Source organism: Macrotis lagotis, chromosome 7, assembly GCF_037893015.1.
Source record: "Macrotis lagotis isolate mMagLag1 chromosome 7, bilby.v1.9.chrom.fasta, whole genome shotgun sequence".
Taxonomy (NCBI): Eukaryota; Metazoa; Chordata; class Mammalia; order Peramelemorphia; family Peramelidae; genus Macrotis; species Macrotis lagotis.
In genome coordinates this window covers 65,623,850-65,641,037 of record NC_133664.1, presented here as the reverse complement: position 1 = coordinate 65,641,037, position 17,188 = coordinate 65,623,850, and the positions used below count along the sequence as shown (strand labels likewise).

The 17,188-nt window shown below is 36.0% G+C and overlaps 1 protein-coding gene across 1 annotated transcript in view; it reads right to left on the bottom strand.

Annotated features, from left to right (window-relative positions):
- Positions 1–17,188, bottom strand: part of LOC141493700 (glutamate decarboxylase 2) — an 80,468-nt gene that overhangs the window by 60,146 nt on the left and 3,134 nt on the right. Inside the window, exons 5-7 of the mRNA XM_074195074.1 lie at positions 12,709–12,799; positions 12,019–12,131; positions 3,339–3,454 (exon numbers count right to left, since the gene is read on the bottom strand). Coding sequence (XP_074051175.1) covers positions 3,339–3,454; positions 12,019–12,131; positions 12,709–12,799 — 320 coding nt within the window. The remainder of the gene's footprint in view (positions 1–3,338; positions 3,455–12,018; positions 12,132–12,708; positions 12,800–17,188) is intronic.

Genomic DNA, 17,188 nt, shown 5'->3' with positions numbered 1-17,188 from the left:
AACAGAGATCTGATTTTAGAATGGGAGGAGATTCTAAAATCCCCCAGGGTGCTGCTGCTGGAAAGGAGCAGGATGGAACAGGGAACCCATGTGAATAGGCATGCTTGTGCCTTCTAAATTTCAGCATCTCTAGTTACATGTCTTTGTGAACAGAACTGTAGATTTGGTCTCTTAGTGAAGGTCTCTAGGAGTGTATGAAATGGTTTGAAAAGTCTTTTTATTTTTTTAAGATTATATTAAAGTGGACTTTTAAGGGTTTTTTTCCCCTCAAACTTCTTCTTTGTCAGGAAAAGTTCACTAAACATGGCTAAAATATTAACTATGTTAACAACAACTGATATTTTCATAACAATCTATAGCTATAACACATTTCACATTCAGTATTTTTTAAATTTTCAAATCCACTCTTGTGGTTTAGGCATTACTTTGATCACAATCTCCATTTCAAAGAAAAGGCAAACAGCCTCAGAGAAGCTAAATGAAATTGGCCAAGCAAACATAATTTCAATTGGAAGAACCATATCTTGAACCAAGATCCTCTGATTCCAGTACTAATTCTCTTGCCATTACCCTGCCTATTTGGGGTTTTTTGGTTCTAATTTGTGAACTTCTACCTCTTTTCAAACCATATTTACAGCTGGTCCAGTTAGTCCTATTCAAAGTTTTACAAAAGTGTCTATTTAGACAGACAGAACCATCAAGAAGCTTGCCCAGGTTTTCTGGATGAAAAGAGATAAAATTCTAGGATTTTTTTGTTACCTCCTTAGTGCTTTAGAATCAGCAGAGGCTTCAGTAGCCATACAACCAAAATCTCTTATTTGACAAATGGGAAAACTGAGTCCCAGAGAGATGATGTTCAAGTTCATTGTGGAACCAATATCCAAATCTAGGACTGTAGTACATATAATGTCTCTAGAAGAAGAAAAGATAAAGGGGGAAGCAAGGAAGGTCTAATGAAAAAATAAAATAAAGGTTACTCTTTTAGGGAAAAATCTTTTACTTGCCAGTGTTGAGATTTTCTACTTACTTATCAAGACAGGCACTAACAGGCCAGGATAAAACAGTCCTATAATCCTTGCTAAACCCAGATTAGTTGGAGGCTTTTGGGGAAGCAAACCAAGAAAGTCAAGGTAAGGAAATGTCTCCAATAAAACTGGCAGTAGGAACAAATCTTTCTCTGAATATTCTTAATGCAGTTCCTGGGCCCTACCAAAAGATCTTTGGACTTAGCTATCTTTAACGAAATTTAATTTATCTGTAAGATATGACAAAGAATTCATTGAGATTGTCAGAACCAACTAGCATTTTTACTGAAGTTCATATAGTAATTTCCCCTATCCAGTGGTGTGTCTAAATTTATTTCACATGGAGAAAGAAGAAACAAGAGGAACTTCCAAAAAAGGAATGAATAAACAACTCAAAACTATCATTCCCTCAAAAATGATAGCAACAGATCTAGCTCTTAGATACCAAGAAAAGAAAGAAAGGTCATGCAATACTCATGCTCTAATGGGTCTGGGTTGGGGATTGAGTGAAGAAAACTTAATTGGAACTTAGTCTGGGAGAGAGTGAAAACCATTGTGGTAGGGCAAAGGCAAATGGTTGGGACCATTAATGGGCAGTATGAGTCCACAGTGGTTATACCACTATTTTGGTATATTTTCTGAGAAGTAGGCTGATAACAACAAAAAGAGTTGATCTGATTTCAGGGTTCTGTAATGAAGCTGGGTTTATAAGGGTATCAAGAGACTTAACTCTGTACACACACTCAGAGGGAAGAGAACAGGAAATTATTATTACAACTTTGGGACACCAATTCCACACTAGCAAGAACATGATGATACAGAAAATTGGGGGCAGGGTATACCTCTCAATAATTTCATGTAATCTGTTTAGCTGAACCCCTTTGAAGTCAGAGAAAGGGATGTCTTTGAAAAAGTTAAAAAAAATAAAAACACATCCATAAATGAGATACTCAATTATAATTAATGAACATTCAGGTATTACTTTACCTTTAACTCTAGGTCTACTAGCTATGGTTATATAAAGATGGATTTTCCAATATTATTCTTAATTTTATATCTTTTTGATCTATTTCCCTCTTTTTTTCTTTCTTTCTCAGTTGAAAATAAAATAAAACATTTAAAAAAAGAAAGGAAAAATGAAGTGTTGGATTTTAAATATCCTCTTATCAGTCGATTCTTCTTTTAATTTTCTGCGATCTCCCATGGTCATTCTCTATATTTATTTCTTGCCTCTTTCCCTATCATCTCACTTTCATTGTCACTAGTGAAGTCCTTGAGCATCCTATGGAAGAGTCCTTTGAAATCTATGTACAATTCATAGCAGAATTTGTGAAGGAATGTCACAATGAGGAGTAATATAGGTTGGAATTTATCTGAGGCTAACTGTTGCTATATCAAGTTGGTTTTGTTTATTCTATAAAGCTTTAATGATCAGAATGGGCTCCAAAACAGCTGACTTGTGATTTTGATCTTATTTACTTCTTCAGTGGTATATGAAAGAAAACTCAGTACTCACAGGTACACAGTGCCATAATTTTTAGAGAAGTAAATTATCAAATGGAACAATTTTTCTTAAAGCCCAAATTATATCCTCACATTTCTTTGAAACTTGGGTACTTTTGATGAGACTTTATTCTTTTAAGACTACCAGGGGACCATTCAGTACACTTTTAGAGCAGTGCCTGATCAGGGTTTGGAAATTTTGCCAAAGATTAGCATCCTATTGCCTTATCAGCAGTTAGAAATGAGTCTAATCCTGGGCCAGATTCAATGCTGAGTTTGGAGTTTCCTTGACTCCATTTGAGCTTGACTTAAAGGAAGTTAGGAAAGAGACCAGTGGGTCCAGAGTTAGCCATAGGCAAAAAGATGCTGACTTGCTATTTAATGTTAGGATACCCTCTCCAGTCAGCTGAGAGTGAGTTGTCTGACATAATGTAAGTAACACATGTGTTTGATTATATTTTCAGTTGAATAGACAGAGCACTTAGATATTATGTTAGCACAGCTTTAGAGACAGCCTAGTGGTCTGAAAGAATCAATTTTCCTACAATTTATTGAAGAATAGGAGCAATAGGAGAACAGATGTTAGGGAAATCCAGTTTTGTAATTCATAAAACCTGAATTTCATAAACAGAAAAGAAAGTCCCTCCTTCCCACCCAGTAAAGAAATCATTCCCCTCCCCACCTCTCTCCCAAGTGGGTGATAGGAATAGAATGAAGAGTGTAGAGGTAAGGGACAGATACAATTCTGAGTATCTTTTCTTCACAGTGACATTTTCAAAATGTACCATTGATAAAAACAGAAAAACGTACATGCTCAGATGTGAAGGCAACCAGTCTGGGAATAGCTGCCATTCCTTTCTCTTTGACTTCTGGAAACATCTTGAAACGTGCAATCAACATAGCATACATGTTAGATATGGCACCACCTGAAGTGCACAGTAATATACTGTTACTTTTTCTATTCATTAGTAACATCCTTTATGTACAAATTACATCCTTTCTTTTTATCTATTCACTGAGAGATTCCCCCCTAATATGAGAGGATTTTTTTTTATTCACAGTGTTTTACTCTGAAATCTTCAATCTAATAAAAATCTAAGACAGTAACACAATAGTAGATGCTGGTGTCAAAGAGTCTCAGTTACAGTTATCCAGTTTCCTCATCTTTGTGAAGTTCATGAGGTGATGAATGAATGGGAAAATGTGAGAGCAAATACCTAAGTAAAGATCTAGAGAACTTGCCATAAATAAATGAATGAATGGATGAATAAAAAACAAACTCTAAGAGTCCCAAAGGACTTTGATGAAAAGGTTGGATTAATCTGGATCATGAAATGAACCTTTCATTCCTTAGTCTCAATCTACAGAGAAACTGCTTTGAATGTATTGATCGGGAGATCTTTCAATGTGTGTTTGAGCTAATGAGTTGTTAGGGACTGCAGTCATTAATAATAATATTGTGCCCAAGATTAAAAATACAAAATGAGTATGGAGCTCAAGCAGCATAGAACATGCCCTCACAGTTGTTAATAGAGACAGGATCAAGGACCAAGAGCCAGGGAGGAACTCATCTAGGGTGTAGCCACTGAGAGAAATGAAACACCATCTGGTCATTTTTCCTATTTTAGCTAATCATTCTTTCTTATTAGATGCTAAGCTATGATGCTTAAAGATCTTCAAGTGCTGTCAGTGTCCTCTGTATTTCTTTGCCTTGGGACATAGTGCCAATCACCCTGCCCTAGTTATAGTTCTGTAAGGGAAGTGCCTAAGAACAGATTAGGCTGCATTGACCCTTCCCAAATTGAAATCAGGGCATTCTGCCCCAGACTAGGTGTCCTAATATACATGGCCTGAATGTTAAACTAGTCAGTCATTTCAAATCTTGTTTTAGGTCATATATCTCAATGAAAATTTCATTTTTAAAACACTAACATTAAATATCGATTTCTATTCATTTTTGTTATTTTCCAGAGGAATGTAACATATCTGCTGCTGGAATGATAACAAATTAACATTGGTTAACTTGGGATAATTCAGAGTTTAGGATATGCATAAAATTCATTCCCAAACCCTGCCCTTGCCTCTTCAAAGGATCAACAAAATATGATGTTCATATGATAAAGTCTTTGTTTATTCATGAAACAAATCTATACCTAATTGTTAATACTTACTGAGTTGCATTATGCTTGTAAATTAATGTTTTCAAATCTTGTACCTTGTCTTTATTAGGTACAATGACAGAGTTTCAATAGATGGCATCTAATGGTCTTATCAGCTTTAAAACCTTTTCCCAGTGATTGAACTTAATGAATATCATGCTTGTGAAAAGAAGGAACAGTTTCTTCTTAAGGAAACATATTTTATTTACTTTAGGAATCATATTTTAATTACTTTTGATCACCTAAATGATATGACCTTAGCAAATTATTAAACCTCAGTCTTTACTTTTAAAAATTAAAGGATTTTAGACTAGATTTCTAAGATCTTCTAGTTTGTTCATTAATGAATCTATGGAATAGCCATATTATTAATGTATACAGATAAATACAAATTTTGACACAAGAAGTGTGAGACTCTAAGAGAAAATGATAGATATGTTTGAGCTGGTTCTGTCCTGTCTATTCAAAGGTGACAATACTAACACAACATTGTTAGGACATCTATTTCAAGAGATTTTTCCTTTCTGTGGTTGTGCAACATTGCCAAGCGTAGCCAAGGCTCATGGCCTTCATTGGCCATGTAATCTAAACCAAATCATTTGAGTGACCTGCAATGACTCTCCCTGAGACTTGAGGACTTGTTATTAGCCAGACTGAGGATAGTGACCACCTCTTTCTAAATATAGTCATTTGGGGGTCTCAGAAACCCCAAGTCTCTCCTACTTGGGTTAGATGGGTCTCTGAAAGAGCTTCATACACCAGTAGAGTGATCCCAGGTGAGAATTCACTGTTATTTATTTAGATTTTCTTTGCTGTTCTTGAGGGGGGGGGGTGGTGGCATTCTGGTGTTTGTGTTACAAGCAAACTTTGAACTTAGGACAACAGTTTCTCATGTTCACTTTCCTGAAGGGGCATTGTGAAGACAAGGGAAACCCCTCTGTCAGGAACCCAAGTAGCATTGATGAAAAATGATTAGTGACATTTGGGAAAAGATATGACTGTTGTTGCAGTGCAGTGACAAGGGAAGGACACCAACTATGCTGGAAAAAAAAGTGAATCTGGTCCTGGGTTGAACTCAGAACTGAATTCAAATCTCATCTCTAACACTCTTTGTAGGACAGTGAACACCCCTAGCTTTCAATGTTCTTATCTTTAATTTCCCTTCCAGCTCTAGGTATACTTGCAAGACACTTAAAAGATATGTAGTCATGCCCAAGAGAGGCATGCATATTCTATGTGGAACTTTATGGAGATCACTGGGGCCGAGCAGAAGGATGGAAGGAAAGGAGGAAGAAGGGAAGGAAGGAAGCAATCACTTATTATTGGTATAGTGCTAAGAGCTTTATAAATATTAGCTCATTTCATCCTCAACAAGTCTGGAGGAAAGTGCCTATTGTAATTCCCATTTTAGGTGAGAAAATCCCTATTCAGCTGAGGAAACTAAGGTAAACCAAGGTTAAATGATTTGCCCAGGATAACATAGCTAATAAGGTCTGAGAACACATTTGAACTCAAAAATGCCCAAGACTATTTTGTACCAACTAGCTGCTTCTAGAACAGAGAAAGGACAGAGGGAGACCTAATAAATCCAGGAACTTTCAAGACTGGACTAATTCCATCTTTAGAGTCCATTTCTGTTCATTAGTCAAGTAGTGAAATGTTTATTCCCTTGTCTCTCAATCTTATTAGTGTGATATTCCCAGTTTTTCCTGACATTTCTAGTGCCAAGAATACCAATATGTGCAGAGTTCCTAGGAAGAGGCAGTATGGAGTAGTGGATGCATAGTTGACCTCAAAAGCAACAAGACCCTGAGTTCACCTGTTTCTGACACAAACTGGTTGTGTGACCTTAATCAAGTCACAATATAAGTTGTAGAGAAGGTGCCAGCTTGCATTAGGAGAGTGCATTCTCTCTAACAGAGTAATACCAAGTCTAGTCACATTCCCTACACTAGGTTTTATAGACAGGAAAACTCAAGCACCCAAGGCCAGAATTCCTGCCAAAGAGCGTCATATATATATATATATATATATATATATATATATATATATCTCCTGTCTGAGATCTGAGATATGATATAATATCTTATTTATGATCTTATTTATGGTGTACAGCATTCCTTATAACTACCCTGTTATATCAGCAGCATGAGCATTAATATGTCTATTTCAAGGAGGAGACTGTTACACTGAAAGATTAAATGGGGTCCTACTAAAACTTATTAAGTTTTGGACCTAGGTTTAGAACTGTGGTCTTCTAGCACTACGAAGAGTGTTTTTTCTTCTACACCATGGTGCCTTTCTCATAAGCCTATTGGCAGCACTGCAAAACATGAAATCTGGAGGCTGGTATTGCATCTGAGAGCTTGGAAACCAAGAACCCATTTCTGTCTCTAGAAGGATAGAAGTGTACACTTGAGAGAGCTCTTGGAAATTGGCTCATCTGATCATTTTATTTTAAAGATAAAGAGGCTGAAGTTAAGAAAGGGGAAGTGAATGACTCAAGGCAATCCAGTGAGCTTGGTGGAGATCTGGGTCTAGAACTTTGCTTCTTAGCTCTTAGGTTTGAGTTCTTTCCTCTTCCCCAAGCATGCTGTTGCCAGGTGAATCAATAAACTCTTGAGGGTCTGGTTTCCATCATTTACAAAATTAAAGGTTATATTAAATGATGCCTCAGATCTCTTCTAGCCCCTAAAATGGTAATGATTTATAAAATTTATTTCCTGTGCTACTCACCTGACCATACTTCTCCTAATGTTTCATTGGACCTAGAGTGGATTTGAATGTACAAATGGAGTATTCAGAATTCCAGATTGCAAATCTCTTTGTATTTTTTAAAATTATTGATGACAATTATATTTGTCTCCAGGAGAGGGTTTTCCCAAAACAGAGAATTTTGATACCCCCCAGAATTTTGGGGAAATATCTGCCTATTAAGACCTTAACTTTTCTCTAGATAGGGAGATTATCCAGGGAATCCTTCTTAATCCACTTCATTTATGTCTTCCATAAGAAGTGAATCTAAAAATGGAACAAATCTGTGCAAGTGGGTGATGGGTCAAGGAGGAATTGATACAATCGATCATATGGGGGATGGGTGCTGGAGTGTGCAAATTCATAATCATCGCTGATGAAGAATTCAACATGCTAGCTATACTAATGGTAGGTCAATCAATTCAGCTTTGTAGAAAGAAGTCATTGTACATTATTGGTGGCCTTACTTTGTGGGGACATGGCATGATTATAGGTTTAAGGACTGGAAGAGACCTTAAAGGTCACCTGTCCTGATACTTTCTTTTTTTACAGATGAAGAAACTGATGAGAGCTATGACATGACCCGCCCATGATCATTCAGACGAAACTAATCCCCAAAATCAATCAGCTTCAGGGGTTTGGGCAGGTGATCCTTAAGGTTGTCACCTTGGTAAACAGTCATGAACATTACCCTCAAGATAGGAGAGAAGAGAAGATGATGAAAAGATCTCTACCATACCACATGTCTGATATAGGAGCTCAAAAATGGAACCAAGCAGTTTTGATGCCTCCTAATCTCCTTAGGTTTCAGTTTCCCCCAAAGGATTGGACTAGTTGGCCTTAGAAGTTCCTTATAGCTCTAGGTTTCTGATATTTAGATGCTACTGTCCTGGAAACTAAAGCAGGTTTCTTGGGAAGTCATTTTATTCTCTGGCTCAATTAATTTACCTGGTCAGCCTGGACAATCTGGACCTTCACAAAATCTTTTCAGCCATATAGAGATCTCAGATTCCCTGCTGTCTTGGTACTAGATGCCTATTGGCCCTACTCACAAAGGAAGAATTTGCATATAAATCTTTTAAAAAAGATGGACCCTACATGATACTTTGCTCCTGTCCTGATTATGTTCTCTCTTCTTGAATATCTTTTCACTGTGGGGGTCTAGACTTCTTCAGTTTCAGTGACTCCACTAAATTTGTTATTCTCATGGGTGGAGGAAACTGGGAAGTTTGAAACTTGGGTTTTACATGTGAGAAAAGAGAGGCACAGAGGAGTTAAGTGATTTGCCCATGATCACACAGGTAGTCCAAGAGATGTGGGATTTGAACTCAGAATCTCTGAATCTAAAATTAGGTTTCTTTCCTAAGCTTACTGACTCTCACATATTGCCCCTATTCTGCCTTGTTAGAGATCCACATCAATTAGATACACCCATCCACAGTGTGTTTATACATAAACACACACATACATATTTACATATATGTAGATGTTGTGTTGTGATTCTTCTGACCTCTAGGTTTAAAATACTCTGATTATTTTTTAATTGTGTGTGTGTGTGTGTGTGTGTGTGTGTGTGTGTGTGTGTGTGTGTGTAGAGAGAGACAAAGACCCAGAGATGGAGAAACTGAGATTGAAACAGAAAGATAGAAAGAGAAAGAGACAGATTACAGAAACTGAATGGCATATAATGTTGGATATGGGTCAAGAAGATTTGAGTTCAAATCCTGCCTTAGGTACTTACCAGTTATGTGATCAGTGGCAAGTCAACTTAAACCCTCTCACTGTCTCAGTTTATTCATCTGTTATAATGGTAATAATAATAATAATAGTCTCTATGTTACATGGTTACTGTGAGGATCAAATGAGATCATATTTGTGCTTTGTAAATTTTAAATTACTGTATATATAATAGTTATTATATATATATGTATATACATGTTTATCCAAAAGTATTTATTGATGTATACATATACTTAAATATGTATACACATATGTGTATATGAATACATCTGTATATGCAAATGTGTATTAGATGATCAAGTCTTCTAATACCCTTCCAGGTAAAAATCTAAGATCCTAGAATTCTCTGTGAGGGCATTGCTATGGGCCCTTTCCCTGAGGGGAAGGGACAATTGTTCTGTCTGAATCACTTGGCACACCTGGATACCCTGGGCCCATGCTCTATGCATGCATTTAGTCTTGCTCCAATATTGGCTCATTGGGAGAGCATCAACAAGGGCTTCATCTTTCTTTGCTTGATGATTGGTTCTATCTAGTGAACTTTGAGTACCACACCTAGATAACATTATGGATAGAGTGTTGGGCTTGGTATCAAAAATACTTGACTTCTTCAAACCCTGCATGTGTGACACTGAACAAGTCATTTAACTCCTTTGGACTTAGTTTCCTCATTGGTAAAATGGGGATAATGCTGTGCATATCATGAGATTGTTTTTTAAGATCTAATGAGATGATACATGTGAAGTGCTTTGCAAATGTTGAAATATAAAATGCTATTCATTTAATATAAATGCTGAAAGTCCATAAATTCTGGTTATTATAAGGGGGACCTCTGAGAGGAGAGGTGAGATCTGAAAGGTTTCTGGGGTTTGCCAAAAAGCTTTATGATGGACCTAGAGCAGTCTCTTTCTTCCAGTTTTCCATCATAATCTCGAGACCTCAAGGCTCCCACTCTAAAATAAAGGATGTGATCTTAATCATCTGAGTGATCTATGGGGATTCTCTATATTTTCTTAAGAAAGGGAATATCTTCCTGGGGGTGCAGACACTTTAAGATTACATAGCTCCAACAAGGCAGGTCAGGAAAATTACCCAAAAACCAATCTTACCAAGTAGATTTTTTCCCCCAAGGAAAAGGGCAAAAAGTATAGCTTGTCTCAGAAATCACCTGACCAAAAATCCTTACTCTTTTTTTTTGGCAGGATGTGTGGGTAAGGTAGGTAGGAGTGTTTATACTTACCTGCCAAATTTATAAAAGGGGCCACAGGAAAGGATTGGCCCTAAGAGCCAATAAGACTCCAAATAAAAAGGATTCTTCACCCAGGGTCTATATACATATGGGAATTTCAGGTTAGTTAGGAATTTGTTAATTTAAAAACTGTTTTTTAAAGTTCCACTATGCCTTACATGTAGCTAGCCATGGCCTTACTCAGGTCTTTCTCACTTTAAGCAATTGAATAATTCTATTTTAAAAAATTGTGGTCATTTAAATCTTAGTTTTTTTAAAAAAGAAGATCTGAAAGTCCATGTCATGCTGGCTAATTTCAATCCTGGACTTGTACAAGTACATTTTTATTCCTTCTTTTCACTCTCCCCTCTTCCATTTCTTGTCTTAGTAGATTTTAATCTTTGCAGTCCTGTAAAAGAGAGGTCAATGCCTGTCCTTTGATATGTTCTATTGTCTGTTTCTAGCCAAATGACAGGCTAGATAGACCATGGTTTCCTCAGCTGGCCTTATTTCAATAAGCACAGACAGTGAGCTGTGAGCCTTGAACATCTCTGCTGATCATCCTGCCACTGATTAGGTGATAATCAGAACACCATCTTTCTTTTCCCTGGGTCAGTGAATCCTTCTTCCTATTTTGATCTGCTTTTAAAAAAAAGAACCACAAAACAACACACATTTCCTCTCTTCCAATAAGAGAGCATAGGCAGTCCTAATAACCAAGGGCATAACTCTCCTTTTAAGATTACTTTCTTGTCTGGGAGAGAAGACCTCAATGAAAGTAATTTTGAATAATGGATTTTTAAAGTACAATGGATGATGATTAAAAAAATAAAGGATGTAAATACCAAATAGTGAAAGAAGAGGAATCAGGAATTTCTTAAAGAAATCATCATCTCTTGTTGTTTCCAGAAGATTATCTATTGAGGCACCATTTCCCCCTACTAACTTTAATAAGGAACAATCTAAAGGGTAGATGTTATTGTCTAAGGGTATTTTGTTCCTAAGGGTATTTAGGGAAAAAATATGCTTCAGATCCCTCTCTTTCTGCCTTTATGTCTCTCTTTTTAGCTTTGACTCTTTATGATTCTGTGTCTTTCTGTCTCTGTCTTTGTTTCTTCGACCTCTGTCTCTCTTGTTCTCTCTCTCTGCCTTCTTCCATTCTGGTCCTCCCCTCCCTGAAATGCTCTGCCATATTAAAATGTAAAATGCTATTCATTAATTCTACATTTTCCTTTTCATGGGACTTTTTACTTTAACATTGGAAAGCTGCAAAGAATCTCTCCTATATTAAGACATTCTGTTTCTTGGTTTCATATGACCTATAAAGGAAGTGGGATCACAGTAGAACATCAGGGCAAATGTCACTTCTAATCATGCTTTTCATGTGAATCTATTGCTATTTGCAGAGCAGGATGGTTGAGTTGAAGGAAGTGTCAACAGTGTTGGACAATTAAGACTCTATTTCCAAAAACAGACTTAGAGATCTACCAGCTATTAGTGGGAGGTCTCTCATTGGCAAGGTTTCATTGTCTTAGCTTTTCTAGATTCATTTCAAGGTACAGCACATCATAAGGTGAGAGACAAAAAGAAAGTATGAAATAACACGTACCAGGTGAAAAGATCCCATCACCACTGCCCCCTGGCCAGCCGATAATTTCTCTCATTTTCCTTAATGTGACATATTCCAAAAGAACAAACACTGGAGCAATTTCATAGGTGAACCTGAAATGCAATAATGTTCACATTTTACTTATGTCACCCAAAACAATAATTTAGCAGTTATAATATCTATAGAATCCTTCCCTGCCGTAAATGTTATAATCATGTCACATTAAGGTTATAACACAGTCAGCATAGAGGCTTATGCCTATCAATAAGTCTCATTATTTTTGCTTGATTCTTGAAGTTAAAAGTAAAAATTAATGGCAAAATGCACAAATGTGGTTGATCATAGAGAGGATAAAAAAAGAATTTTGTAAAGTAACATGATTCAGAGGATAGCATCTGTTCCCATTCTTTTCATATTATACATATTTATATATGCAAACTACAAAATATTTTGCCTTTTGCATTTTAGCACAGCTGTCTTTAGATTTTTGTGATGGATATTACTGGATTGTATTCTATAATCCTACAAAAAACCACGATGAACCACTTCTGAAACTGAGACCAATATTGCACATGCTATTGAATTTTTCTTTAAAATTCTTTAAATTTTTTTCCAAAGAAGTTGAAGCAAGAACTATAGTATCTCCCTGAAAATTAACTGGGATTTAACTGGGCAAATTTAGCTACTTACATATTAGTATTTGCTGTTGATGTCAGCCAGTCTGCAGCTAATCCAACCATATCCAATCCAGTAGAGAGCTGGTTGAAATATCTAGGGTGACCTATGTATAAATCAGAATACTTTGATTATGGTTTCATCCATTGGAAATAAATAATTCTGGAGTACAAAATTTATCTTTCTAAAGAAGAATGGCCAATCTTTAGGGCAATAGGACAATATTTCCTATATTCTACAAGAGTATTTTGTTTCAGGGTTGGTATTCTTTGGTTTAAAATATCCATTTCTCAATTCCAAGGCATGAATGAGAATCTGAACTTTATTTTATTTCCTTGCTATTCATTCAATGTAGCTGAAAATCTATTGTACAAAGACAATCCAATTGGACAACCTCTCATTTAAATGGCTTATGATGCTGTTAAAATCTTTTGGGAGAAAATTGAGATCTGTGATTGCTTTCAAGAGTCAGACACTGAGAGGCATGCCAAACACTGATAATAACACCACTGAAGAATGGCTAATGAAGATAAAAGACCAGACAAAACCGGAAAAATGGGAAACTTTGCTGATTGCTTTGCCCAGTATTCAAAGGCTGATGATTGTTTGAAAAATGGGATAGAGGGATCTAATATTTGTCATTTCTTCCATGTCAGAATAGATGATTGTAAATAGAAGAGTTCTCTCATAATTGTGATTTTAAATAAACCTGATTAAATTCAACATCATTGTTATGTCATAATGATGCTTGGGAATATATTTGATGGACTGATTAATCCATTTGCAAAGCTGATCTAATTGACTTCTGGAGTTTTCTAAAACCCCCCTCAGGGGTTTGACTTCAAATACCCCTGAGGACATTATTTTTTAAAATAGGATTTCCAGCAGCATGTTAGAATTCATTTGTAGACTATGTCTCACAGATGCATGTCTCAGGTTCTCTTATTTGGTTAGCAGCCAGGATTTTGAAGGATGAATAACTGAAGGAATACAATCTGATAAAAAGACATTTCCCACTTTCTGAACATCTGTCTTAAACTAGGAATAGTGATAGCTCACAATCCCCATATGCAAAAGGCAAGATAAAGGATGGCTATGGGAAAACAGGGGCAAAAATCAGCATGCTACTTATCTCCTGGGCTGTAGTGGTCTCTTATCAGAGCTAGGCACATTGCTAGAAAATTATGCATCAAAGAAAGATATAATTCTCTGAATGAGCTTTTGACAATTAAAGGGTCTCAGGATATGTGTTCCTTCCAGTTATATCTTGGTATTATATTAACTCTATGTGGTCTTGCTCAGAGCTTTTGTCTCATATTCTCCCTTTCAGACCCACCCAATGCCAACCTTCTCAGCTTCATCCTTTCATATTGAATGAGAGAACCTTTCCTACTCTTGGCTACTATCTGGAACAACCCTCCTGTTCTTCTCTGCCTCATTGACTCTGCATTCCATTTTAGCTCTCTACTGATCACACAGCTTGCTTCTCTCTGTTGGTGCCATGTCATTTCCCTTCCCCTCAGCTTTCTTTAAAGTTATTAAGCTTAGCAGTTTGATGCATCAATCTACCTATATGTCTAAGGAGTCACCTCTGCTTTTCTTTGAGGTTTTACTATTGTGCCCTGTTTAATCCAATTGAAACTTTGCCATATTTGAAACTAATCAGTACCATGGGTGAATTCATAGTGGCAGAGCAAGTCATCCTGATGACTATCTTAGGTAACCTGGAAAGATCTGTTTGTTATTTGTATTGCTTGACAACAAAAAATGCCCTTGCTCTTTCTTCTTTGCATATTTTTCTCCCTCTTTGATAATCTCTCAGTCCAGTCACTGTTATCTGCAACTTTGGAGAGTCCAGAAGTTCTCTTGGCAGATTAAGAGAAGCATTCCAACGAATTCATTTTCACTCTTTTGGTAAGTACAGCCCATAGGATCCAAGCAAAGGCTTCTACCCTCCTCCTACTTTCCCCCCTCCCATAAACAGGTATTGGTGGGACCTGTCTCTGAACTTGCCCAGCTGTTTCCACAACCCCTTCCAACCAGCTGCTGCCACTGCTGCCATACCATGCTCTCCTTCTGCTGAGAAGGACAGATGAGTAGCTCCCTGGGAAGTTAATGTCAATGCATGAGTTTAGCAACTAGTGAAGAATCTATAGCTGGGTTTAGAATGGGGATGTGACCAGAAGCTTCCAACTCTCCACAGTTTAGCAAATGATTCAACCTGTAAAGCTAAATAGGTAGGTAGGCTGCAAAACCTCAATGTAAAGCTATTCTTTGCAAAAAGGGACCTGTCAATGATCACTTGTATGAATTAAGATTTATTAAAGATACCAATTCTTTGGGTTTTATTGTTGACTTAACAGAGTCTAGGATGTGTTTTTTTTAAGTGTCAAAGAAATGAAGAAGTTTTACTCCAACAATTCCCAATGATAATTTTTAAAATCTGCCTTTCTATTGCGTAAAGAAGTAGAAATTTCAACCTGAAACAAGAAATTCATTTTAAAAAAATCTGTCCCACCTTCCTTTTAGTCTGAAATTCGTTGCATAATAAGTGATATTATCAGGTTAAGATCACTCAGAATAAAGTAATGTTAGCTTGTAAGCTTTACAGCAATCCACAAAACAACAGGAAGAAACTCAATGGGGGTAGTAGTAGCATGACAAACAACTTGACAGTGACTAATTAGTCATAATAATCAAAGGACAATCCATAGCTAAGAAAATCTATCAGTTAAGGAAACAATTAGAATTTGGCTCCAATAAGCCACATATTTTAATAAAGTAAGAAAATACAATATTTCTACAAATCATATTGAGAGTTCTCTGGACATTGACACCTCTAGGTTAGAGAGCTAGCCTGATCAATTCAATTTTTTTATTTGAAGTGTAAATAAAAGTCATTAAACTGTCCTTGACTTGCAGTTCGTTCCTCAAGCATTATGGGAAAAGATGACTATTGAATTAGCTTATTTCTGATCTAAACAGGAATATTGATGGTCAGAAACTTAAGTTCATTGACTTGCAATTTCCATTATGTTTGACTCTTCATATTGAATTTTAAAAAATCAGTGAACATTTACAAAATTGAAATGTAAAGATTTCTCATAAATTATTTTGATTCTCTAGCAATAAATATTGTAAGCAATAATTTATCAGTTTTGCTGCATTTAAGAGGCACCACTTAAATTCCTTTAAGGACAATAGGAAATGAAAAAATAGCTATGTTTTTACATGTCCTACTTAAACTGTAATAAAACATATTTACGTTGCCTAGTATAGTGTCATGGCCCCATCTTGGTAACGGGTATTAATTGATGATGATTCCAGTTCCATATTTATCCTATAATATAATAATATTTTACATGGATCACACTCTGTTCTGCCTCAGACAATAAATTTGATAAAATTCATCTAAGTTTACTTTACCTTTGTGTAAAAGCCTTCACAGTCCTAAAGCTATAGAATAGTAAATAATGAAAATGCTCTTTTTTTAGTTCAAGATTTTTTTTTAGCAACTTTCATTAACTATTCCCTACCTCCATCCCCAAACCCCACTTCCAGCAAGTCTTGGACTTGTTTGTATAGTAGAAACTCTATAAATGGTTTTGGATGTTGATAGTGGAGGTAAGCCAAAGACAAAATTGTCAATGCCAAAATCATATTCACTTCAAAGGCTCTTTATATTTTTATTTCTGATTAAAAATAATTTTGAAATTGCATATATATATTTAAATGCAAAGATTAGGTTTATCTCCTTTTTATTGCTTTTTAGAAAATATAGCATACACTTTAAGTTATTTGGCATTTGCTTACTTTTTATTATAATTCTTATTTTTAAAATTTAGCCTTAAGGGGTCCATGTGTCTTGATGATTAACAATTGAATATATGAGATGTGAGGGTAATCATGACCCAGAAAGAAAGAAATGGTTGATTTTACAGAAATTAAAAAAAAATTGGAAACACCTTCATAAATGCATTATTTCGGGCAATAAAATTTATGTGAATAACTTTGGGGAGGAGGAAATGGAAAGTTTATATCACTATGTGAAGCAAAAACATTTTTTTTATAAAACAGGAAATCATATTTCCCCTTTCTTCTTCATTTTACCCGGTGGCATTCACAAATAGTCTCCCTCATTCAACACCATCGACTTGCTAAGCTTTTTTTTTTCCTGTGGGCATTTAAAAACTAATTTAAATAATCCCAGAAATCTGGAATATACATTTCAAATCTACAGTCACTTGATTAAATGCCAAAAAATTTACCTCACCAAGACAGTGAGCAAGCAGGCTAGTGGCATTGTGGGTGACCATTCCTACTAAGGAAATTGCTAGTGGGGTACAGCTTTTATTCATTGGACTTGTATTTTCTGTTTCTTTTTCCTATCAAGTTCATTTTGACGGTATGATTCTTTTGGGATGGGCAGTTAATTTGCATAGCAATATGTTACCAGAACAAAAAGCAGCAATTTGTATGAATCAAGAATTACTAA